The sequence below is a fragment of the Xiphias gladius genome, chromosome 1 (assembly GCF_016859285.1).
Source record: "Xiphias gladius isolate SHS-SW01 ecotype Sanya breed wild chromosome 1, ASM1685928v1, whole genome shotgun sequence".
Lineage (NCBI taxonomy): Eukaryota > Metazoa > Chordata > Actinopteri > Istiophoriformes > Xiphiidae > Xiphias > Xiphias gladius.
In genome coordinates this window covers 24,223,356-24,249,388 of record NC_053400.1, presented here as the reverse complement: position 1 = coordinate 24,249,388, position 26,033 = coordinate 24,223,356, and the positions used below count along the sequence as shown (strand labels likewise).

The 26,033-nt window shown below is 36.6% G+C and overlaps 1 protein-coding gene across 7 annotated transcripts in view; it reads left to right on the top strand.

The window, feature by feature from the left end:
* The window catches only part of LOC120792858 (protein diaphanous homolog 3-like), a 162,282-nt gene that overhangs the window by 13,445 nt on the left and 122,804 nt on the right, over positions 1-26,033 (top strand). For all 7 annotated transcript variants that reach the window (XM_040132259.1, XM_040132252.1, XM_040132283.1 and 4 more), the window contains 5 exons: positions 6,462-6,592; positions 16,448-16,522; positions 16,965-17,034; positions 20,280-20,416; positions 21,942-22,047. In XM_040132259.1, coding sequence (XP_039988193.1) covers positions 6,462-6,592; positions 16,448-16,522; positions 16,965-17,034; positions 20,280-20,416; positions 21,942-22,047 — 519 coding nt within the window. The remainder of the gene's footprint in view (positions 1-6,461; positions 6,593-16,447; positions 16,523-16,964; positions 17,035-20,279; positions 20,417-21,941; positions 22,048-26,033) is intronic.

The following is a 26,033-nucleotide window of genomic DNA, read 5'->3' as shown; positions in this document are numbered from 1 at the left end:
ATCACTGTCATGTATTATGTTACACAAAATAATTGCTGACCTTTGCCAGTGTATTGTGTAGCAGTAGTTGTCTTGAAATAACCATTCTACTTCTTGGAGACCCCACTGCTGATTTATCTGCAGTGGCCCTACTGTGTAGCAAATGCTGTTTTAGTCAGTGTTGCCTTTAGAACACCTAGAAAGAATTTTCAGAAAAGTCTTTCTTCAGTCTTCGTTATAATGTCTATCACTGAGAGTGATTTAGTATACCAGTAAGAGTGAGGATGGGAGCGAATTAATAGTTCATTAAAAGAGTGTTCATTAAAACAATATTCAGTGTTCTTATTTCCAAAGTGTTCTTATTTGCAAAGATAGCACACATTTTCCAAGTCACAGAAGGGGCTCAGAGCTTTGGCTTAGCAGAGTAAGTAAGACTGAGTGCACAGTGAGACACCGGGATCAAGGCATTGTGGCCCTGCTCCATTTTTCCTGTCCTGTTGTGAAGAGAAAAACATGGAGATCCCAATGGAAAGGGTGACTGGGATGGGAAAGTGATGGGGAAAAAAGCTGCTCCATTAGTATCACTGTCCCAGGCACAGTGATTTGAGAAATAAGTGGAAATCAGAGGAATGAATAGAATGGATTTCTTCCATGCAGTCGTGGGGGATGTGATGAGAGGACAGTGATGTGTGAAAATGTATGCTTGACGTTAAAATTTGACCATATTTCACTGTTGCTGACCACTCCACTCTTGCTGATGTTGTGAAGGATTTTTGTTTTACCCTTGTGATGAGTTTTGTTTGATGTAATGCATAACAGTGGAGCATAATCCATTGCATTGAAGATTAGTTTGATTATTTTATATATATTTATGAATACAATATATAGCAATAAATATTTATGGCAAACTATAGTTATAAATAGCATGGACTTCAAGTCAATTTGAAAAATGTCCTTAATTGGAACTGAAGAGAAGAAAGGGTCACAGGACATTCCCTGAGCTGCCCCTGCAGTAGATAACGTGGATGAGGTTACAGATGGGTCCACAGCAGTGGGCAAACAGGCTGCAAGTAATGTTTCTTTGATAAGAGATGCATAGCCAGATGTGATGAAGGCCTTAGAGATCCTGAGAAACAAACAGGCTGGTCACGAAGAAAGATGATGATAGTGCTAGTTGTAAGGTCTGTAAAATGGTAATTTCAAGTGCGGGTGTAAACACCAGCATTGTGCTGAAACATTTTTCTGTGCAACATGGGCTTAAATTCCAGGAATACCACGTATTTGACATTCTATACACGGGAGCCACTGCTTCCCAACCAAGCAGCACGTCCGCAGCGTTTCCCATACATAGACTCTACTTGGGTGATAAGACTGGATGCAACATATGCACGTATATTGCTTTAAGACCTGGTGCGACGTTTGTGTGCTTCTCCATTCAGTGCTAGATGTGATGTATGCACGTTTTATATGATGTCGTCTTTTTCAAGACACATGGCCGATGAAATGCATCATGATTCACTAAAATACATGTAGGGATTTGAAGTGAAGTGCAATTTTTGGAAATGTATTTCGTTTGTTTTTTCAACAGCCTTAGCCCACAAGAAAGTTTTTAAAGTTGTGCTTCAGACAATGGCAGATGACCTGAGTGAGGGGAGCAACATTGAAGCAGAGTACAGCAGATACTTGGATGACACAATGACAATGACTTAGAAAATTCAGACCCAGACTTAGACATGCCTGCTGATCTGCTAGCCGGCTCAGTGCGTGAGAGACACGTTTGAGGAAGAGGAGGATTTCAGTGGGTAAGAGGCAGTATCTGATTCAACGCTGTTACTGTCATAGGGTCACTAAAACCTTTATTTCTCAGTCCCTGAAGCAAATAGAAACATGACATATAATCAATTTTAGAGCTTAAACCTTTGACTTTTAATGTAAATCATTACCTTTATCATAATGTTGATGAACATTCAAGAAACATTGAGTGCTTTGGCAAGCACGTCCATTGACATCTTTGCTGACATGATGATAATGACATACACTAACTGTGTATACTAAATAAACTGATATATTTGTTTATATTTAATTCATTTATTGCGCTACCCATTTGTTTTATTGAATATATGGCTGGAAACAACAAGCACATTTGTCAACATTTTCGATTCAGTTAAATGTTTTTTGTTTATTGATTTAAAAAAAAAAAAAAAATGTTAATGCACATTAGGTTAAAGGCAATGCTTTACAATAAAAGCCAACGGTTTAAGCTCTCAAATGGTTTTATTTCATGTTTCTATTCGCTTCAGAGGCTGAGAAATAAGGGCTTTAGTGAACACTGACACTTCTGTCAGGTTTTACAGAAGACCCTTAGGTTTTAGGAGGTTGTTTTCAAACAATGCCTAGGTTTTAGAATGCTTTCTTTTAGAGGGGGTCTTGGGTCTTAATGGGTTAAGACCTGCGCAGGTAGATAAAATCATTTGGTCTCGACTTAGGTATACCTTACATTAGAACACCTTATTTCACTCTTTTCAAACAAACATAACTTTTGTCCACACACCTGTCTGAGTTGTGTGCGCTGCAGTAACTGATTGGGGACTAGAGGCTACAGCTACACATGCCAGCTACAGATAGCTGGCATGTGAAGCATTTAGGGGACGTCTGTAAATGTAGCTACAGAAAACAATCTCGGTTACACCCCCCCCCCTCCTCTACACTGCATGAGTCCTGCATGCATATTGGCCACATGCTGCACCACCTGCACACATTTTAAACCTTTGGGAAACACTGGGTCCGTAACCGAGGGTAAATATCCTATAACATTAGTGCCACACAGGCAAGGTTAGCAGATTATTTTCTTTGACTAAGAACACCCAAATGAAAATGAATGCTGTACAAATATATTCTCATTTCCACGCCTGACTCACATGCATGCCTTTTTTCTACTCTTTATGTGTATGTGTTCAGACTCAGAGATAATTAATCAAGAAACGTTGAGGGAATCGATAAAAAATCAGACCGATTAGTAGAATCAATAATGGCATTGGTATCAATAAAATCTTATCAATTCCCACCCCTAAGAAAGAGTTGCAATCGAGAGAGAGGGAGTGGAGCAAAAAGGGCATCTTTTAGCCATGGTGATAACGCTGGAGGGTGGTGGTGTTGTCAACGAAGAGTGATAGATTCATAGGACTACTACCTGATTGGGAGGTGAGTGCATTGATATGTCTTGTGGTGCTGAAGAAGAGCCTCACTGGGGTAAACCAGCAGTGAATTTCATTAGACGTCATGGGTATTTTGCCCAGAGGTTCAAACTGGATACCAAGCTATTCAGTAGTCACTTACTATTGCAGAGACTTAAAGCTGTAGTGATATTGATGTTTTTGCTTTCCTGGATTTCAGTCAACATGCACATATAGATTTGACTGTCCATAACTCTGTTATGTTATTTATGCATAACTCTGGACTTAAGGATGTTAGGCTGCTGGCTTTGATTGAAAAGCCTGGAAAACTTAGGTAGTTTAGGAAAAAAAAAAAAAAGATGTCATCTTTACTTCAAATGTTTGCCTAATATTAAATATATCACTGCTGAGGGTGTTAAACTTAAACTGTTTTGAAATTATGTTAAATAAGAAAACAAATTTCAGTTTCAAGTATGAACAAAAGAGTGGAAATAAAATGGCTGTCAAAATTTAGTAAAGGCCAATCCATGGTTTTCTAAATTAAGAGAAAGATATAGTTGGCATAAACAGTTTTTGCTTGTTGCGTAAGCATGTCATTGGTCTAACTTGCACATTGTCAGTGAATTAATAATGGCACAATGGCACCAGGAACACCACATCCATAGTAAGGGCACAGTAGTTGGGGGTCCGGGTATTGATATGGTGGTTTCATACTCCGAGAAAACACTGCACTCTTTTTTTTTTTTTTCAGTGGTTACCACTTTATTGCCCTCGGACCAATGGCCAGATTACACTTACTGTAGAAATGCCGCTTAAATATCTCTCACACATCCACCCAGTGGCAAACTTATTCCCATACTAATGTAAAGTTGACACACATCCTGTCATGATTTTATTTTTATAGCTGCACTATTGTAGTATACTTGTGCTACTTTTGATTGATTAGCATTGTCTTATAGATACGGTTGATATACCTCCATATGCTATTTAATGGTACAGCAACAGTAGTTGGCACTTATGCATCTAATTGTATGGCTTGTGCAGATACTGATTTGCATGTAATTCCCTGATAAGAGAAGCTAGTTTCTTCTTGCGCTAGTGATACAATTCATATTTAAATCTTAAACAAACTCTCTCATCTATGCAATTTCTCAGCCTGTTAAAGAGTTTCCACCCGCGAACAGTCTTGTGCAGTGCCCGATCAAAATGCATTTATCTCATTAATACTTCAATATTTTATTCAATCATGTAATCAACATCTAATTTCCACTGCTGCTATGTTATAATAATAATAATAATAGTAATAATAATAATAGTAATAATAGTAGTAATAGTAGTAATAGTAGTAATAATAATAATAATAGTAGTAGTAATAGTAGTAGTAATAATAATAATAATAATAATAATAATAATAATAGCAATAATAATAATAGCAATAATATTATTATTATTATTATTATTATTATTATTATTATTATTGAAGAATTCATTTGTTGGATGCCTGATGAGGAAATACTGGATCCCAAATTGACAAGGACAAAAGGACATGCACTTGCCAAGTTATTAGAAAACTAATGCAGTATAATACAACAGGACAGCATAAATCGTCCCTTCATGAGGATTATAATGTTCAGTTTTTATTGAATCTGTTTGAAAGAGGTGTTGATTTATTTTAACGGTCATTTTGGAGGCTGTAATTTGTGGTGCTGTTGAACTGTACTTGGTTATACTGATACTTTTTTCCATCCCATTTATATAAATTCAGGTTGACAAAATATTAGGAACACAGTTTTATCTAGGTGTACCCAATAAACTGGCAAGTGATCATGATTAATTTAATCACTATGTGTCACAGTAACCCATTTCCTGAACTGGAGAATCAATATTTTTATTGAAGAGCTTCACTTAAAGCTTAAAATAGGTGTGACATGGATTTATCACTGAAGTAATATGCATTTAACAAAATCAATGACAAATGTATTTTTGCATCAGTGTATCAGCAAGGAAAATATCTGAAACAATTCAGAGACTGTAACCACAGTCTCTTTACGTTAGTTTAAGCCATTTTCTCACTTACACGTGGCTGTTAAAGGAAACAGAAAACATACAACGGCCAAATAACAACGTTAGATGATGCATGGTGTAACATTACGTTACCATAATGTCAGCAGTGCATAAATTACTTGTTGTACCTGTTACTAATCCTACTATAGGCTGTCATGTTTGGGTGGGGATGAAAAGTAAAAAAAAAAGTGCTGTCTCACTCTTATGCATCGTAAACAAAGTGCTTTTGATTCAAGTGACCATCCATAGCAGTTGTAATGCTATGATAAGCCATTCCCAATTCTCAGAGCTTGGTTCTCTGTATAAAATACTCCCACACTGTAGATTATCCTGTGCAAGGTTTTGTAGCTACAGTTTGTTTTCCAGGGAATCCAAGCTTTGACCAGGCACAGCCATCTTTGTGACGTGCCGTTGTCCAAATCCATGATGTTGGTTACATGGATGTGTTGCCCCAGCTCTAACCGACTGTTTAATGTTTCTGTCTTTGTTTCTCATGAATTGCTCATTCAAAAAACTCGCCAGTCAAAAATTCACTTCCTTGGGTCCTGAAAAATACACACATGAAGTTTGAAGTCAATCGGATGAGCGGTTGTCGTGAAAATGTAAGGACAGAAAGACAGACAGACAGAGATTCCTCCATTTATAGTTAGATGTGTGAACATGAAAACCTGTCACTTGCACTTGAAAGTCTAGCCTTAAATTAAGAACTTGGTTGAAAATGATCTCTCATTTTGTGATGTCAATAAAAACCCAATATGTTATCCTGTGGCTTCATTTACCAACTTTATTCATTTCTAATTAAATTTTTCACATAGACATTCAGTCTGTCAGTTGTTAAACTTTCTGACAAACGCCCACCTCAAGATATCACAGCCTAGAGAAATGTCTCAGTTTTACTTACTTGGACATGTGCTGCTTCGGGTGTCTTTATTCAAATTGCTGCATCTCCAATGAAGAAAAAACTTAATATATAGATACCCATCTGACTGTGATTATTATTATGACATTTGTTGAAATAGGCTATACTTAAATAGATTTTCAAGTTTATAAAGGCAGATATGAACAGTACTGGAAAGGAATCCTTGGGCATTTTTGCATATTTGTGCTTTTGTGATCGACTGTTAAAAGTTGTTGACATAGGGTCTTTCTGTCAGTGTATTGACTTAATATTTTTGGCCTCATGTTGATTTGATCACTTCTTCCATGGCTACACTAAAGACATTGTGCTTCCTCTCTTTCTTCCAGGGAACCTTGAGAAGCAACCATCAGATATCTCCCCAGGAATTTTTGGGAGAGCTGAAGTCAGGGGTGATGGACGAACGCTTGTTTGCCTGTCTAGACTCACTGCGTGTGTCCCTTACCAGCAATCCTGTCAGGTACAGTACAATATTATAACAATGGAAAAGGTCTTGCTTTCCTAAGTACAAGTGCCTTCACAGTTGTCTCTTTTGTATTTCTGTCTGTTAAAAATTACACAGTATATAGACAATTTGATGAGACGTCATATGCCATGTTTTATTAAATATTTGTGTATATGTTATTTTTCCCTTTTTAATTTTGTTTATCAAAATAAATTTTATTTTCATATAACTTTACTATAATAAAATGAAAGGATTCAAACAAGACATTAAGAAAGTATAGAGTAGCAAAATGAACAGAGCTGCAGCTCACATATTATGAACCTTGGAGGTTGGTGCTGGGAAGACATTCTAGGCAGAGATGTGAATCATATTTGTAGCAAATTGAAAATGCATCATTAGGTACAAAACACCATAGCTTGCTAACTGAATTCATTCTTGATATGAGTGAATTTGTTTAAACTGTTAAATGTATGGAGTTCTACAAAGCACATTTTTTTTCCTTCTTCTCTCCATAAGCAGCAGAGAAACAGGTTGTTGATAAGTTGTTTCTTACTGCGGTACCTCTAGGGAGCCTTAGTTGACTTAATGCATAGTCCTGTAGGGTTGACTTTTTATAATAACTCACATTTTTTTCCCAGCACAGTTTCTTATTGTTTCCGCTGATCATTTAACCAGGGGAGTGTAATGCACATTAAAGCCTTAGAGGTGCTCCAGCTGTCAACTACCTTAGTTATCGGTGAGATAAATGAATAGGACTATCAGAGCTCTGGATGCCCAAATAATTTCTCCACTATTGTTTATAGGCTAGTAATTTATACATTGTCCTCAACGTCTATGCAATCTAATAAAATCAAATACAATAGCCCAACAACTAGCACTACCTTTTTAAAGCACAGAATGTGCCAGTTTTGAAAAGACCATGTTAAAGAGATGTGATTCCACTGTAATGCATTTTCAGTTGAAGTATACCTAAAATTCATTTCTCCCTCACCCAGACCTCTGCCCATTTGTTAATCTAAATATTTTTGATATGTTGGCAGGGTTTGCATGCAGTCTTAATCCCTGTCAGTATTTTTTTTATCGGAGAAATACTTAACAAGACATGACAGTTATGTAATTTTCAAATTTAATCCTTGACATTCATGCTGTTTATTTTTTAATCTCTCATCACTATCCACTTGATGTTTATATATTTTTTAGCTTGTATGCATACCTGTATGTTAGGGTTCACTATCAAGGCATAATCATGAGTTTTATTTATTTTTTTTGATGAGTAATTGGCTAGAATGGCTAGTTTTGCATCACAATGCTTAATCGAAATAAAAGTATATTTATTGCCAGTACAAAGTGGGATGGGATTCTTCCTTTGGTGCTGTCTAAGCCACACTGACAGGCAGATTCATGGCAGTCTTGTTTTGGTTGTCTCCCTCTCTTAGATTTAAATTGTTGCTTCGGGCTCTCTGTCTGAGGTTGGGGATTAGCAAGTTTGTTTCACATTATCATATACTCTGCCAGAGCCACTTTAAAGGCAGTCAAGAACCTAAGCTCAAACATATAGTCTTCACTGACTTTTTAAAACTCAACTACCTCCTATCGCCACACACACTGATACATATGATTTACTTGATCACAGTAAGCCATTTTCATGATTGATGTCATTGATACATAGTTTGTCTATAATAAGATCTCAATGCTTCTCTACACTCTACACAATGCCTTTCTAGTTCTGTCATGTTGTTCATTGCTGATTGAGGATGTCTGTGCTCTTGCATCATCTTGTAGACTCTCGTCTTGTGTTTCATCCCTGATCGTTTATGTTTGTTGTTTGGTGTTTATTTTTAACCTGACGCTTCGCCATTGGTCAGAAACCATTTTGACATGAGGTGCCAGTTTTAAAGCTGAACTCCAGTCGGATGTCACAAGTTTAGAATTCTGACCTATTAAAAATGATCACATGCATAAAGAGAAACTTCACTGATTACCCACTCTCAAATGCACATCCAAAATACAACAATAGAGAATAGCATTGCATAAATTGCTGCATTCAATATCAAGCATTTTCCCAAAACAAGTACACATCACCTGGCACTCTTTCATACTGACAGATTCAGCTTTCTCTTTCTAGGTGTCTGCTCATTACAAGAAACTAATGGACACTTGTCAACTAGACAGATTTGAGATTTTTCACTGGCCATTGTATATGTTTGATCAGTCATTAATCTTAATACTGGCTGCGTCATGTTAAATCAAAAAATTTCAAAAGGAACAAAATGTTTTTATATAATTTACTGTAAAATTTCATATTGGTTTAAGATAGTTAGTCACTACTCTTTAATAGCACAAAATATTTTATCCCTTGAATCAATCCCTCAGACCATCCTTTTGGACTGGAATCACCACCTTCCATTTTTACCACTTCTCCTACTTATCCTCTGCTTCTAGCCAGTTCAGCATCAGTGAATGAAAATTGAATTCAATAAACTTTAATAAAGTTTATTTACATGTTGTTAACACAGCTGGAATCTCTCATCTCATTGATTTTAACAGGTCTGAGATTTTCTTGGCTAATAAAGCCTTCCCTCTGCCAGGCTCATCTTTTTGACTTTGCATGTGAAAGAACTCCCGCCCACCATTGCTGTCTTCCTCCTACTTACATAATAGTGCAAGAGTGATTGTACATGGATGTAAAAGTAAAAGAACTGAGACTTCATTATGTTTTGTAGAACCTCTTGAGTACTGCAGCTCTATCAAAGCGGCCAAGAGAAAATTGGTGTTTAGAGCTTTTAATCCAGATGAATCCACTTAGAGTCCATGACATTAGCAAAAATGTACAAACATGGCCAAAAACTGAGGTGCTTGGAGAAGGCTAAACATACTCAAGTGTTAATTTTGTTAACAATTAATATGAGGAGATATGTGTTTATCACTTAACCTTTTTGATGATCAAGATGACACATTGGTAAGATTAAAATAAATGGTTTTCAGAGCTTGGTGAATAAGAGGACTGCAGATAAAATTGAAAATTGCAACAACAGGGTTTAATGATAATGAAAAAAAAAAGCTAATACTTTGACTAACCATGGTGATGAAAAATGTAAACAGAGCAAAAATAACAAGCCTACCCTGTTTGAAAAGTATACATCCACACAATATATCAGCATATAAATGACAAAATATATTAAAAAAATAGCCTATATTAACTTATAATAGGGCTGTCTCTGAGAATGCTCCTTCAGTTGTTTTCAACAACAACAAACTGATTCTGTTTTTACAAACCAGGTCTTATTCGGTAGAGGGGACTGGCGCTGTGCCTACCCCCATGTTGCAGGAGAACTTGTGAGTGAGTCGGGCTGGGTTTGCACGGAGAGTGTGAAGGACGAGATATGCAAAGACTGGGACGGCTGTACCCAAGAAACGGGTCATGTAACGTAACATCCAACTGTATTGAGATGGGCAGTATTGTCTCATCCTGTATGTTTGAAAATATATCAGTATACCTTAAAGGTCGATATACTGCCCAGTCCCAATTTACATCAAACATATATGATACTATATAAACAACATATAATAGCTGGCCACATTAGCTGTCATAAGTCATGGCAGTTCCGTAACCTACGACATAAATAGCAAGAGTCTGTACATACCCACTGCTGTTTATGGGACCCTCACCAGTGTGATCCTCGAGGAAAATGTGGCATTTAGGAATTGACTTTTGATGAAGTAATACAATGGCTAGTCAGGCTCATGTGTAATTATATAGTTTAGGTTGACCACTACAGTCCTGTGTTGTGGGACTGATTTAGCAGTAAAGACATTTTGTCTGTCACTGCTTTTGGATGTTGATCACTATCACCTTCTTGGCACTGTTGTAGCAACTCTCACCCATTGCCTCCATCCAATATCAGGTAGTTGCATTCTGCTTGTGTAGGCTGACAGACTTATACGCTCCCTCATCAGGTTCCTTCTGGCAGAGCAGACAGACTTACAGGTAATGTGGTACTTCCTGAAGCTTTAGAGTGACACCCTATGATGCTTTCCTCTGACCCCTGTCTATGACCCCTGAATACCTTACCTACCTCACCTACTCTAGCTCTCTTTACCTTTTTGTGAGGAGAGGCCACGATACTAGCCCACAGGACCAGCAAGGCTACAGGATGTAATTGTATTAAATGGGTTTGATAAATGGATCTGACAAACAAGTGGAAATTGGTTTTTGATATTATATTAAAAGTGACCTCCAGGTTTAAGGCCCCAGATTTATTTATTTTTTCAGTTTAGTTATACAGTAGGGTAAAGTTTAGCATCCCCACTCCTTACACCAACGTTTTTAATAAACCTTGGATGCCCTTCCTGTCTCTTATACACCTGCCACCCATGTACTGCACACAACGATTCACAGTTCCTTATTCGATTATACTGATAATATTGTCATACATATATACATAAGTACACAACATACACACAAATGCCTTTCCTCTTTCTTATTAAGAAATTATGCACTCAGTGGCCACTTTATTAGGAACACCAACAAAATCTAATTCAATCCAATACAAAAGCTTTGCCATAAATTCTACCTTTACAAAGGTAATGATGGAAGGTTATGTATGCTAGAATTTAAATATTAACACTATAATTTTTTCTATCATCAGTAACGTACCAGCAGCCTTTGACAAGAGTCTAGCGCTTAATGGGGTCATTTAAGATCGACCTATCAAAATAATGTTGATGTGTTGTGAAATACTCTTGGATTTCAAAGTGTGAGGAAGGCATACAGACATGGTAAATACTGTATGTTTGTGGTATAATATTGATATGTATAGTGTGGAGTTTTTGTTGTAAATGTGTATTTTTTTTAATATACATTCAATCTTTCTGGCTAAGTGATAATTAAAATGGTTAGTAGCAACCGTAGTATCTGTTTTGATGAATAATTTCAGAAAGCATTTATTTGAACTCTTATTACGAAAAATTATCATTGAAAACCTTTTGAAACATATAATCTTAAATATATAAAAATATCTAAACAAACCAGCCTATTTCGTCTTAGTTTCAATACCTTAATATATGAGACATTTTAGAAACTAGTTGCTTAGTTTTTACGAGCATTGTTACTGTTGTTAGCGGACGTCCGCTAGAGTGACATCATTCAGGCCTCACTAACTGAAAAATAAAAAATATTTTTATTTCAAATACCCCACATTGCTGTGATTTCAGCCTCCTCCTTCTCTTCGTCCCCAGAGAGCCCTTCTGCAGTTAACTTGCTATGCTTAGGACAACATTTTACGTTTAATTTTTTATTTCTGTTTCATAATGAAGTGCAACACTGTGCTGCACTGCCTGGAAACCTAGCAGGCATTCTCCTGAGACTCTGTTAGAAGTCAAGCTACCTTAGCTGTGAAGTTAGCCAGATAAGACGCCTCATTTTTCTCTTTGATTTATGACTGTTTTTGTTTCCCAGGGAATGGGATGATGAATTTGTTTTCCTTATTTTTTAATGCTCTCTCCCTTGCTCTGTTTCTTCATGTCTTTCTGAGACGATAGGCCTCAGTCGAACATTGCAATGCTGCTTTTGCATCTGTTGATGGTGAGGTGTGATTACAGTATGCGTCCAGTCTCAGATTGAGCATTAATTAACACTTATTGCATTTAGGAAAATATCGAATAAAGGTAGTTTTCAGTATCTCTTCCACATCTTGGAAGACTGACCAAAATCATGGGGTAGTTTTCCAACAAGCCATGTTAAAATTTTATGCAATGTTTGCACATGAACCGAAGATTGTAATTAGCCGGATTTATGTGAAAGTTGTATATGGACTGCTACTAATCATATTTCTATACACTGCCCATCAGCATCTTAATAGTCAGGGAAATGTACTATCCTGGTTCCAGAACTCAGACTTGATGGCAGTTTTCTTTTTAGGAAAAACAACGGTGCCAGTCGAAGCTTCGTATTGGGATAAAGAATGACAAGACACAGACATCAGTTTATACTGACTGGTTAAGGCAAAATATACACAATCACTTGTGTCCACACTAATGGTGGAGGAAATGGACCATGAACCAAAAGTTTTGCTGTGGCTCTCATACCTGCATGTGTAGATCTGCTCTGTAACCTGTATCAACATTGATGGGACCCAGGCCATGCTATGCTATGATACTGCACATGTCTGTTCTGCCTCTTATCTGTATGATGCCAAATGACAAATGTCAATAACAATGTTAACAGGCACTAAACAGACATAAATCTGTGCTCCAATTTCTCTAACAAAGAAAAGCTGTGGAAAGTGTTTTCAGATCATTTTTACACTGCACGGCTCCAAACACTGAGGACATTCAGGCAGAGAATGTGATGAAATTTCTCATTTGGGATGTGGGAGGAATGCCAGATGTTAGGAACTAATGAAACCCAAGGGCTGCCAGAGCATGCTAGATTAGCATACAGAATTTAAAATAGTTTAATCATTTTAGACTCAAGATAGACAGCATGTCAAATACAAATCACTTAATTGCACAAGGATAAAGAAACACATCACTATATGATTATAAGTACTGATTCCTTATTATCATAAACATTTTACTTTTTTATATTTTTTATTTTGTTTTGTTTGATTTGGTTTTGTATTTTTGTGTTTTGTTTTATCTTCTTAAGTAATGCACCATAAAAATGGTATCTATTAACACATGGTGCTTCCAAAACAACGATACATCCAATGATCACAAGGAACAAACAACTGACAGGTCACAAAAACACACAAGCTTTTATCATACCCAACCCTGGGGCAGTGAGTGCCTCCATTGGTCTTTCTCATCTGCCTCATCCTAGCTTCCGCTGACCTTCTGCCATGACACAAAGACACACCAGTTAGATATTTCATTGCCTTAGCCTGATTGGTCTTGCTCTTGAAGATGAGACTTTCTCCAGATGTTGCAGAAAAGTATCAGATTGCCCCTTTTCTGGCCTCAGATCTTCAAAATATGCCAGGTCCTTTACTAGGAGCCTTTGAAGGTGACATGTCACTTTTCACTTATGTGTTTCAAGGCAGATGTCTTGCAGCAGACCCTGATAGTTCAGGCTTGTTGGTTTCCTGTGTAATAATTCCTGCTATAGATCAACTGATTATTTTCCTTTTCTCTCTGCCTCACCTACTGATGATGAAAAACTAGCATGCAGTTGCCAGTGAGTAATGCATTTCAATGAAGCTCTTGTCAAGACCCCTGCCCTGCATACTCTATAACCAGAATGGTCCCGGCTGTGGCCCAGTGAAAAGGGTAGGCTGGGTACCCTGTCACACACTCACACACACATAGTCATACACCTTGATGTGGAGGCCTACACTGCTTCTCTGCCTTTTGTCTTCCTTTTATAAGTGGAAGGCAGTGACTAAAACAGCCTGTGTGTTCATAAATTAAACATTCAGTCCCACTGTATATACTTAAATAACTATGTCAGAGGCATTTTAAGATTATTGTTGTTTTTGTTTATACAACAAAATACCAGTGACTATATTAAAACCTGATACATCATGGTTGCATGCCATGTGTGGTACATTATACACCTTAGCCAGCTTAGTCAACAGAATGCCCAATAATTGAGTTTATCTACATTGTTTTTGTAAACATGGAGGCTACAATACATCAAAAGCAGCAAATGTTTCCCCCTAAATGGCTTGCACAGTCCTGGCTCCTAGCTCACGGGGAATAGTTACAAATCCCGGATCTCTGATTCCCAGTATGGGGTTGTTTGTATAAAAATGTATGCACGAGATGCACTAGACTTTTCCAGTAATTCTCAGCAAAGATGAAGCATATCCACCAAACTGAAATTGTAAGTATTGTAGTTACTGAGTTGATGATTTGTTACCCTTCTTTGAAACGATTACACTTATACATATATTGAGTCAATTAACTTTTTATTTTGTTTTATTGGAAAATGTTGAATTAAAATTACCTGTCACTTGTGTGCAATCAAGTTGTGACAAGTGTGGATGTAAGTTATATAAAACAAAACAAATGAAATAAGCATCTACCATCTGTTAGAGTTCTCCATTGTTTTTAATGCAAAAAAACTGCTATTTGTTACTATTCTTTACCAGACACAATATCACAATAGACAGATAAACTCATGGACATTCCATACTCCTTACTCCTTTCCAAGAAATTAAATTCAGATAACAGCTTCCCATTTTATTTTGTCACCTTGAGAATTTCTGTAGATTTGATGCTGGAAGGCATACAGCTTGTTGATTAGAACAGTACAAACGGTGAATGCTAATGTTCAGAGATGTTATTCAGTTTCAATCAGGTGGGAGGTGCAGTCAGTCACAATCTCACCCTCTTTTGTGCATACCAAAACTCACAATGTGTTTTATTCCTATTTGTGCTCCTTATTTGAATCAGGTGAGATCTGTTATTTTAAAGTCGTTGCTGCTCTTTGTCCCATTCTCTACCGTCACTCTTGAGTAAAAACCTTTGATCTACAGCATATAATGTCAGTAACAAGGAAAAGTAGCACTGGCTTTATCTTGATTGCCATTATGTTTGATTGTATCTAAGAAGTCTCAGAATTGAAGTTGGTTTGATAAGGCAAAAGCCTATTGCTTCTGTTATGCTATGCACCACTATCACACACACACACACACCCTTGTTCCTTTATCTGCTTAAAGTACAGGTTTAGCAATCATTATAATCTCACAGTGGGAAGACTAAAAGAAGTCTTTGGTTTATGTAAATGAATGACCTATTTTTTGCATTATTTGAACAGTTCTTGCACCATATTTGGACCCAGAGAGAGCTTAGTGGCCCCAGCAAGAGGTCATTAGAACCTCTTAACAATTAACCTGACTCTAGTGTTCGGATAGAAGCTCTCAAACTTTGTTTTAGTTTCTGTGAACAATAAACTGTTTATCCCAATGTATGCATTCTCTTCTCTGTTTTTGTCTTCTGGAAGCTGAAAATTAGATTAAAAAACTGCCTAACGGAGCTTTCATTTAAAAAAAAAAAAAAAAAGAGCCCTGTTAACTTACTAAATAAACACCATATTAAGATTACTGTGGTAATAACATTGTTCCCTCTTCTATATCTTCACTAAAACTATTGCTAATATATCATTATTGTCTTATATTTCGACCAGCACTAATGTAAGTTAGACATTACCTCATTTGTTTGATTCTCTTTGTATACATGCACAGCATTGGCTTTTTCAAAGGACAGCTCCTTCACCGGATGGAAAGACATGTGCCCTTTTAGTGGCAGGAAAATTATTTTTTTCTGTAGTTTATAGCAGTGTGAACATGCTTAAGGGGACATATTATGCTTTTCCCTTTTTTTCTGTCATGTATGTATATGTGTACGTATATATGTGTGTATGTATGTATGTATATGTGTATGTGTATATGTATGCGTATGTGTGTATGTATATGTGTGTGTATGTATGCGTATGTTTGTATGCATATGTGTATATGTGTATTTGTATTAATAGGTATGTATGTATATGTGTGTATTTATGTGTATGTATATGTATTTGTGTGTGTGTGTGTGTGTGTGTGTGTGTGTGTGTGTGTGTGTGTGTGTGTGTGTGTGTGTGTGTGTGTGTGTGTGTGTGTGTGCATGTATGTATATAACCTGCATCTGAATATGCTTTCCATTCTTTCCATGTATTGTTTTCCTCTCCCTTTAGTATTTTAGTGCAGTCTTTCTTAAGAGGCAATCCTTTGTTTTGTAATGCAGCCTTTCTCCTCAGCACAAAGTTCTGAATTCTACATGTGTTTTTCTGTCCTAAAGGTTTCCACAGTGGTTGATGAGTGTGAAAGTGTTGTGGTCAGTTGTCTGTCTTACACTGATGTGATATTGATTCAGTGTTTGTTATTTCAGTTGGGTGCAGAGTTTCGGGCATGAAGGTCTTGGACTGCTGCTGGACATTTTAGAGAGGTTGCTATTCAAAAAGCAGTAAGTTTATGGATTCATTTATTTATATTCTTGTATAGACTCTTACCTATCTCACTTTAATAATTTATGTATTCACGTGATCAATATTAACTCATAACGACTGAACAAAGAAAGTTGCATTGTTTTGGTAATTTTCAGTTTTCATCATTGGGTTAATTTATCAAATTAATTGAACACCAATTTTACACATTCTTCAATAACAAAAAATGCATTTCTATTTGGCAGTGGTGCAATGATGGAAGACTTTTTTTCAGAGTTAAAATTGTTTTCTATCATCGGCACAGTCTTGCATGTTTTACTTAGTGGCTTTTACACCGTTTTTTCAGAGTCCTTTATCTGTATACAAAAAATGTAGACTCATTTTCAAACAGTATAGTTAGTAATCTTTTTAATGCTGTACAGTACAGACCTACTGCTTCTCATTACTCTCTTGTGTTCCTAGGCAAGAGAAGATTGACAAAAAGAACCAACATAAAGTTGTCCAGTGTCTCAAAGCCTTCATGAACAATAAGGTAATGTTCTTTGTGAGTAAACCCAATTGATTGTTTCATAATTTAGGTTGTACAGTAAGCTTCCCAATGACATATCACTTTGTTTAAAATCAATGGTTTTATACCTATGTCATAGGAAAAAGTGTATTTTCACTTAATTTTGGAAAGTCAGACAGACTGTATTCTCTTTCTCTTGAAAATCAGTAAAACAACATACTAATCTGATTAATTGTTCTCATTAAAGTCTTGGGACATGTGTCTGTGGGAATAATATCCCATGTTAACTTTAATCAGGAGATTTTGTTTTTTTAGGAACCTTTGATGAATGATTGAAGGGGGAGGTGGGATGGTGGGTTTACCATATTAAGATGCAGATTTTTTTTTTAAATCCTACTTTAATGTAATAAGAAATGCATCCTAGAATTAATGTCAGTTTTGTAAATGACCAAATTAGGCCCCTGGGGTTTCAATTAGAAAGGGATTATGACCAGTGGAGGAGAAGAGTAGCATCACAACAATATGGAGCCAATTAAGGAGAGTTTTACTAAAGTTCTGATGCGATCCGGATGATACTGTGTGACACATTTGCACAGATCTAAGATTTTTGGCTTGCAAAAAGTCCCCATTCTGATTCAGTACTTTCTGATGGCTCAGGAACTATAAGGGAAAGAGTATGTGAAGAGGAGATTGTAAGTGAGGGAAAGAGATGCAATTGCAAGAATGAGCTCAAGAGAAACAAAGCTTTAGTTGCTTATTATTTAAACGTTGTGATGTACTACTGGAAAATTTAATAACCATAGATCACAGAACAGTGTACCTCCCTCAATATTTCTCTGTGTTGTTTTGTTGTTTATGTCAAAATATTTTGTGTCAGGCAAAGCTGTAATATTTGAAATCTGCTGTTGGTCTATTAGCCTAATCTTTATGGCTCTTCAGATGCAGTTGAAAAGCAACAGGATTATGAAAAATAGAAGTTTAGTCACAGATTTAGTTCCTGAATTTAGTTCCAGGGAGGCTTTAGTTCTAGGGAGTATCTGGTCCAAACAAGCAGTTTGGGCAATAGACATAAAGGGACACAATTGCGTTTAAGAGCCGTTAAACGCAAGTTTTACACCCAAGTGTTACAGATAAAAAATTAATTATAGAAGCAAAAGAAACAAAATGTAATTTTAAAAAGATATGAAGACATAAAATGTAGGGTTTGCCAATAAATCGAAAAATTACAGAAACTCATGTTATGCATCTCTCACTGACCTAATTTAAGTCACGTCATTAATTCTGGTAAATGATTTACCAGAGCTGGGCTATCCCTTTTAATAAAGTCATTAAAGTCAGATATTGCCCTGGCCTAAGCACTTGTGCATTGAAATGAGTTCTGATGAAGTAATTTTATTTTGCAATGCCTCAGCCTTTCCTTTGTTTTGTGCTGTTAGTCCAAAGTAGCTACAAAGAAGAAAAAATATCTCGCCACATGGAGCTAAAACCCAGCGGAGACAGATATACAGCAGCTCTGGCACAAAGTGTGCTCTAAGGTCTCATGTAATCCTGTGTCTCAACAGGCGCCAGACACCAGCATTTACCCATAGGCCTCTCTGTTAGCCCAGACCTTTCCCTGGCTAGAGAGGCATCTTGGGATGGGATGTACCCACAATGCCAAGAAGACAGGTGTTCTCTGCCAGCTGTTAGTGAAGGCCTTTTTTTCTTCTGCCTTCCTGCGTCAAGTCACACATTTGCATGTCTTTTGTTGTCCGTCACCGATGGCTTAATAATGTAGTACAAAAAGTTGCCACACTTAACTAAATTAAGAAAAACCTATTTGCTGAATATAGTTTGATGTACTTCTTTGCTAAGCTACATAGTTACTATAAAAGCATTTACAGTAGTATATATACCTCTGAGAGGTTTAATTTCCATATCTTTCTTAGTACCCACTGACTTCAACTTTGGTTAGCCTTTGGTACCCTTTTTATCTACTCTGTACTTTACTGTATATATGTAAACAAGAGTATTAAGAATTTATAAGATATATGTGGTTTTCTTGAATATAGAGATAACTGTTTAAGAAATTAAAAAAAATATAATATACAGTATAAGATATATAGTATACGCTAGACAAACCCACTCTAGCAGTGTCAATATTCTTTGAAGCAGTAACAGAAATCTGACATAGTTAATCCTTTTTTGTTTTGTTTCTGGAAATTCAGCAACCACTGACTCTTTCAGGACAAAAGTGCATGAGTACTCCATTTAAATACTCTGCTCTTATCATGGAGCATTTTGTGTGAAACCATCGATTGTATAAATAGTTGATGCGAGACAAGCTAAAGACAGGGAAATACAACTTGACATAAAAAAAAGAAACGTGACAGAAAAATCAACAAAATAACATTTTTTTATAAGGTAATCATACAATATAGCTATATGCATATGACTTTTCAGATACCAGGACAAAATTTGAATACCTTATAACTTGGTAAGCTGACTCCCTTTTCAAATGTATAAAGTCTGCATCGAACAGACAAACAGAAAATATGAATTAAGTGTTGTGTATTACTACCAGGTCTACAAAAGCACTATTGTTTTTATTGTTTTTTAAATCAGACAACAAAAGTGAGAAAAAAAACATCACGTATTGATGCCCTCTTTGGTACGATAAGCCCTGAATTAATTTTAATGTATTATTTTTACTGAACATTTTATTTTCTAACAGAATCAGAAACTGCTGAATTGATTTTCTCTGTACAAATTTAAAAAATTCTAACACTTCTGAATGTTGCTGAAACTGTTCTTTATCATACAGTGCTGTTACCACATGCAAGTACTGTATTGACAATTGAAAATACAATATTGTTTTTTGTGATGATCGAGTTCTTACAAGATTTTTTTCTCTCTTTGTTGGCTTTAGTGTACAAAAATTGGCAACATTAGTCTAAATCTATTTAATAATCATCTTGAAATTTAATCTGATTTTCTGGTGGCCAAGCTCATTTATACAATAGATTGTGCTGAGCTGGATCTTTTAATGGCAATGCATACAGTATACTGCATTAAAGATGGAACTAAAATCACTTTTAACCTTAAATCTAACATTTGTTCATTCAGACCAAATTTGAAGTACAGGTAAATATATTGAGCTTGAATAATTTTGTGTTCCTAAGGCAAGAAGTCTTGGTTTTAATGTTTCACATGACATTGTATTCTTGTTCCAGATGAGCAGGATTACAGCATATTTGTATAAACACATTTTGTGTTTGTGTTTATTGCAGTATGGCTTGGATCGAATCCTGGGGGAGGAGAAAAGTCTTGCTTTACTGGCAAGAGCCATTGATCCCACCCAGTCTGCCATGATGACTGATGTGGTAAAGCTGCTGTCAGCCATCTGCATTGTGGGCGAAGAGAACACGTACGCTCTGGCTTCAGTCCTTCTGTCAACACATCTATGTCCTTCTTTTCTAATATTAAAAGACAATATTTTCTGAATTCACAAAAGAAAAATTGTCCCTTAGTTTAACTTTACCTTAAAATGATGGTCCAGCTGATAATTACCATTTCTTCTTTATTATCAGTTAAAAGCAGTGGGCTATGCATGGCTTACAGTGGTGCCTGGTAAAACATGGTGAAACAGCCAAAACCTTTCAAAAAGCTAAAATTCCAGTTTCCTAGAGTGAATTAATGTAAACATAGGCCTGTAATACATTTATTTGTGAGTGTCAGTGTCACTTGCAAAAGAATATATCACAGTACTGGTGACAGTATATTGTAAATTGATGGATGTATTGCAAAAGTTGCAAGTGCTCTAGATAATAGATCTTGTCCTGTTTTTGTAAAAGTACAGGAAAATGGATAGTGGTTCTAAGTGACTGCAATGTGAAATTAGATATTTTAATAATTACATTTAATCATTTAGAAAGGTACCACGGTACGCATTTTCAAGGCCAAAACTTTGATAATTTCTCCCATGTAAGAAAACGGCAGAGGTTCCGTTTATTATGGGGAATTATGTCATTGAAAGAGTATTTCTAGTGGAATATGCTTTATTTGAAATATCAAAATATTATTGATTTAATTATTGAAATTAATTAATTATTTAGGTCATTATTTAATTAACTTGAATTTCAGTTGTAACTTCGAATCACAATCATCCACGAGTCTTTAGTCGTGTTTTTACAGTGACTGTGATGGAATCGCCTGGAAAAGCACATTACTTGGGTCAAATTGACAAAAAAAGCAACCTTGGATACAGTATTACAGGAGAGAGCTTATTAGCACTGTCAAAATTGGCCAAAAATGATGTTCAGTTGTTTCTTCTCAAAAGAGAGAGAGGTTCGAACCATTCAGATGTCTATTTTTGTGCATAATGTCCATGAGATGGCAGAAAAATACAATAAAAGACGTAACTACTTGCATGCATATCTTAGACATGTGCGCTGAGGTTTCTAGCGCTGGAATGGTAGGCTAACTATAGCTTACGTAGCTTACATACAAATTAATCTCGAGTTTCCACAATTTTGCTGTCTACTGACCAAAATCCAAAGTATTTCCAAAAGTGTTTTTTAAATTGCTCGAGTTGGTTGTTAACTCTCTGCCATCATTACCACACGGTTGTTGTTGAGTAATCTGCTTGTTTCAGCTTGACCTACATTTCATTTTCAATCAGTGAAAATGACGTTGTGTAACTCCTGTCAGTCATGCTGTACATTCAGTTCGGTGGCCCAGGCCTACACGACAACCCAAGAGGCCGACAGCTACAGTAGTGATGCTTTTTTTCACAATTGAATATTATTTTCACAATCGAGTGTCGATTTTACAATTTGATTATAAAATGGAATTTAGAACATTCGTTGACAGCCCCAGAGCTTATGGTCAAAATCCCTTAAAGTGAATGTATTCTTTCCCAATTGTTGGCTCATACATTTCATGTTCTCTAGTTTGGAGAAAGTCCTTGAAGCCATCACCACAGCAGGGGAATGGCGAGCCATCGAGAGGTTCAGTCCCATTGTGCAAGGACTACGTGATCGCTCGGTTCAATTACAAGTAAGTGCAAAGTACATGTACAGCCACCGACACCGTGTTGTTTCACTCCAGTCTCTCTGAAATGAAATATGAAATGCCTGTGGGAAGTTGCCAATATAAACATATAACACTCAAGGGTCCCTCAGTCACATACATATTCTTTGGTCTGATAAATTATTTTTTTTGAGACATTTTTAGTTGTACTCTTGTTTTCAGTCAAAACTGGGTGTTACATAAATATTGTATATCACAGATCCAGTCACAGTGGCAACACTGAAGCACCTACTGTGTACAGTATATTGCTTGTACTGCTTATAGTGGTCATGTCTGTCTGGGTCAAATTGATCATTATAAGTGGATGATTATTATAACCGATTTTCTTTTCTTTTTAAAAATTATTGTTACGATAATTATGCACATTGAAGTGTTGTTTCTGGAAATCGTTGTTGAAGTCCCACAACATGAGCAGAGCAGGAACGGGAGGGAAAGATAACTCACTGAGCCACAGCGGTGTGAGTAAAGGAGGATGGCGTGTAATTGCAGGCAGCAAGCGCATGTACACACACACACCCACACACATTGAACTTATGTTGGGAGAGCAGGCAGGGACAGTCCAAAAACCTTGTACAAATAAGTTAGAAGAGAATTTAAGCATATGACAGTTTTAAATTATTTTTCCATATGTTGTCATGTATGAAAAGACTCAAAATGATCACTGTGAGCGGACTCCTTGATTATTTTAAGAGAATTGTCTAAATAGCATTTGTAGAGGAATAATTGAGTCCCAAGCTTTTTGATCCATATAAGCTGTAAGTGGTGCATATATAAACTGTGTGTGGTTTCAACCATTGTATTTTTCAAATTTGTGTACTTTAGTATTATTCCAATCCTAGTGTTCATTAACTGTTGTTGGAGCAAACTGGTATATGGGTTAGGGCTGTCAGTTTTTTCAAAAATCAAGTTCGAGTGAATCTGAAATGACACGCAATTCGTTTCAAATTAATTAATTTCCTGTTGGTTAAGTGCTCTAGTTTAGGTGCATTTTGGTAATCAAACAAGCAATTGTGATGTATCATCTCCCTGTTGATGCATTCACTTGAGATATTGCATATGGAATGTTTTAAACAGAGACAGCATTGGTTTGTGTCACAATAATGTAATTCATGATTAAACCATGTTGTCTGCATTTTTAATTGGTAGCTGAGGGATGGGAAGAGAATATTCATTCATCCAGTACCTAACAAAGAAACACACACACACACACACACACACACACACACACACACACACACACACACACACACACACACACACACACACACACACACACACACACACACACACACACACACACACACACACACACACACACACACACACACACCGCTACTTGTCTTATGTTAGTTGTGAGGACACTCATTGAGATAATGCATTCCCTAGCCCCTAACCTTAACTGTCACAAGTAAATGCCGAGCCCGTACCCTATCCCTAACCTAAACCTAATTCTAACCTTAACCCTTAAACCAAGTGTTAACTCTCAAACAGCCCTCTTAAGTTGTAAGGATGGCCAGAATGTCCTAACAATGCCAAAATGTCTTCACAACGATGGTTTCAAACCAAAATTTGTCCATCTAACCATAGAAAGACATGTATATACACGCACACGCACAGAGACACACACGCATGGTGAGCATGAAACTGTAGTATGTACAACCATGTTCCTTTGGTTGTTTCATATTCCCATGCAATGCCCAATGCTAAACTTAATTAAAAGATAAAAAAGATAAAATTTTTTGCCCCCTGTTTTCTGTAACTACCTTTGACAGGTGCAAAACTGCAGGGGAGAGGTAAGGATGCCGACATGTTTTTCTGACAGTCCTATTGCTTAGGCACCGACAAATATTCGCAAGGACCTCACCTCCCCCTCATGTCAAAGTGAGAGTGAATGTCTACAACTTTGATGAGATAATGAAGTGGAACTAACTATCCTTCTGGTCACGAAAAGAGAATTGAAAAAAAACACCATGAGAGTGGATTGCGGGAACAGCAATCGGGTAAACTTGTGTTGTCTCCTCTCAAAGTTTGATGTGAATAGTAGCGTTAAGTTGATGTGCTGGCTTGCATTGCATCTCTTGCTAGTTTGTCTTGCTTGCCAGCCACTTCCAGGGCTGTGTTCTGTGACTTATTGCCTGACAAAAGGGAGAGTGAAATACAACTATTTATTATGTTTGATAAACGCCAATGGGCAACAATGTTTATAAACTGCGGCTCGAAAAAAAGATAATTGTGTCGTGCGTGAACATGCGTCCATATGTGCATGCACGAAATGAAACTCGCGCTTTCCAGCAGCAACCTCTTCGGGGACCATTCCAGACCATATATGGGCGTGATGGAACTCCTCATATGCCTCTTAATTTTAAAAGTCAATGATCATAGGGGTCGGCCGATAAGGTTTTTCAGGGCCAATTCAGATACCGATTATTTATTATCAAGGAGACCGATAGCTGATATCTGGAACCGATATGCAATCGCAATGAAAATGAAAATATTGTGTTCACAATTAAGAATAACACAAAGTTCAAGACAAAACTACTGCGACAAAAAGTCTATGGACACCTGCTGTGGTGTCCGGGTGTTTCTATTTTGTTCACCCGACTTATACCAATGAATAAATAAATAACAGAAACACCTCTCTGTATAATGCAATACAGCTCAGCAGCACCACACAATACATGCTCCAAAATTATCGTACAGTTGATTCAATGACTTTCTAAAACATTTCTAATAAAAAACTGAACGTTATAACCTTCATGAATGGAGGGTTTATTGCAGGACTGCTGGGGTAGACTACATTAGTTTTAGCTAGATGTACCTAGTTAACTGCCAATTGTGTGTATAATTGTAATTATCAGTGGCATGCACAGGCTACAAAGTGTCTGCCTGCAAGTTATTGGTTGCTTTCAATGCAGTTTCCATCTGGTAAAAATACCAATGTGTATATGTTTGGTAGCCTAAAGATGTTTTTTGATTAAGTCGTTTTATTATGTATTATTATTATTATCACCATATAACATAATTTATCCCTCCCATTCCCCCCTTTTAAAAATTAAATTCAATAACGTTTACTCAGAGTACATTTTAACTTGCTTTGTACTTGTAACTGAGTACATTTTTACACAAGTAATTCTACTTCTACTTGAGTAACATTTCTTTTAAGTAACAGTAGTGAGTGGCCATTCAGGTCCTGACATCCTGCATTAAGCATATTGTCTCATTTCTGGTTGCCAGTGTTTGTTACTGGTAGCATTTTTTGCTGCTCTATCTCAACCCCACTAATTTTTGTATTTTCATTAGTGCAGCTTATTACCCCCTGTACATTTAAACTTGCACTGCTCAAACAATCATAGCGACTAGAGACTTAGAGACTTTCTCTCTAATTCCACTGTTGTTTACACGCTATTCAGATCTGCTAGTTACTTTAGCTTAGCAGTTAGCAATGGCTTCTCTCTCTCACTCTCACTCTCCCGCTCCCTCTTGCTCAGTGTGTCCCAGATAAACAAATTAAATTGTGCATAATATTGTGGGGTTTTTGCAACTTCAATGTATAGCACTGTGGTGTTTCTTATAAGTTCAAAAATATTTGCTGCATTACCTTTGACACACAGCTCCGCTCGCTGACTGGAGCTACTTCAGTTTACAAACGTGTTTCTCTGTGCCCATCTGTACCTGCAGCCTTCAGTGTTGATCAGCTATTACTCGTGACGTGTCACCAACCAGATCAGCAATCGGATTAAAAAAAAAAAAAAAAATTCTGATAATAGTTAAAATGCTGAAATCCGGATCTGATGTTCGACCAGACTGATAATCTGTCGACCCCTAATGATTATCTGGTCTCTCAGTCGACGTTTAGTTACAACTCTGGACTAATGCAAGATGGAAAGCAATGCATTGAAATTAACTGTGAATTTAAAATGTTGATTAGTCAAATGTCATACTGGGCAATATGA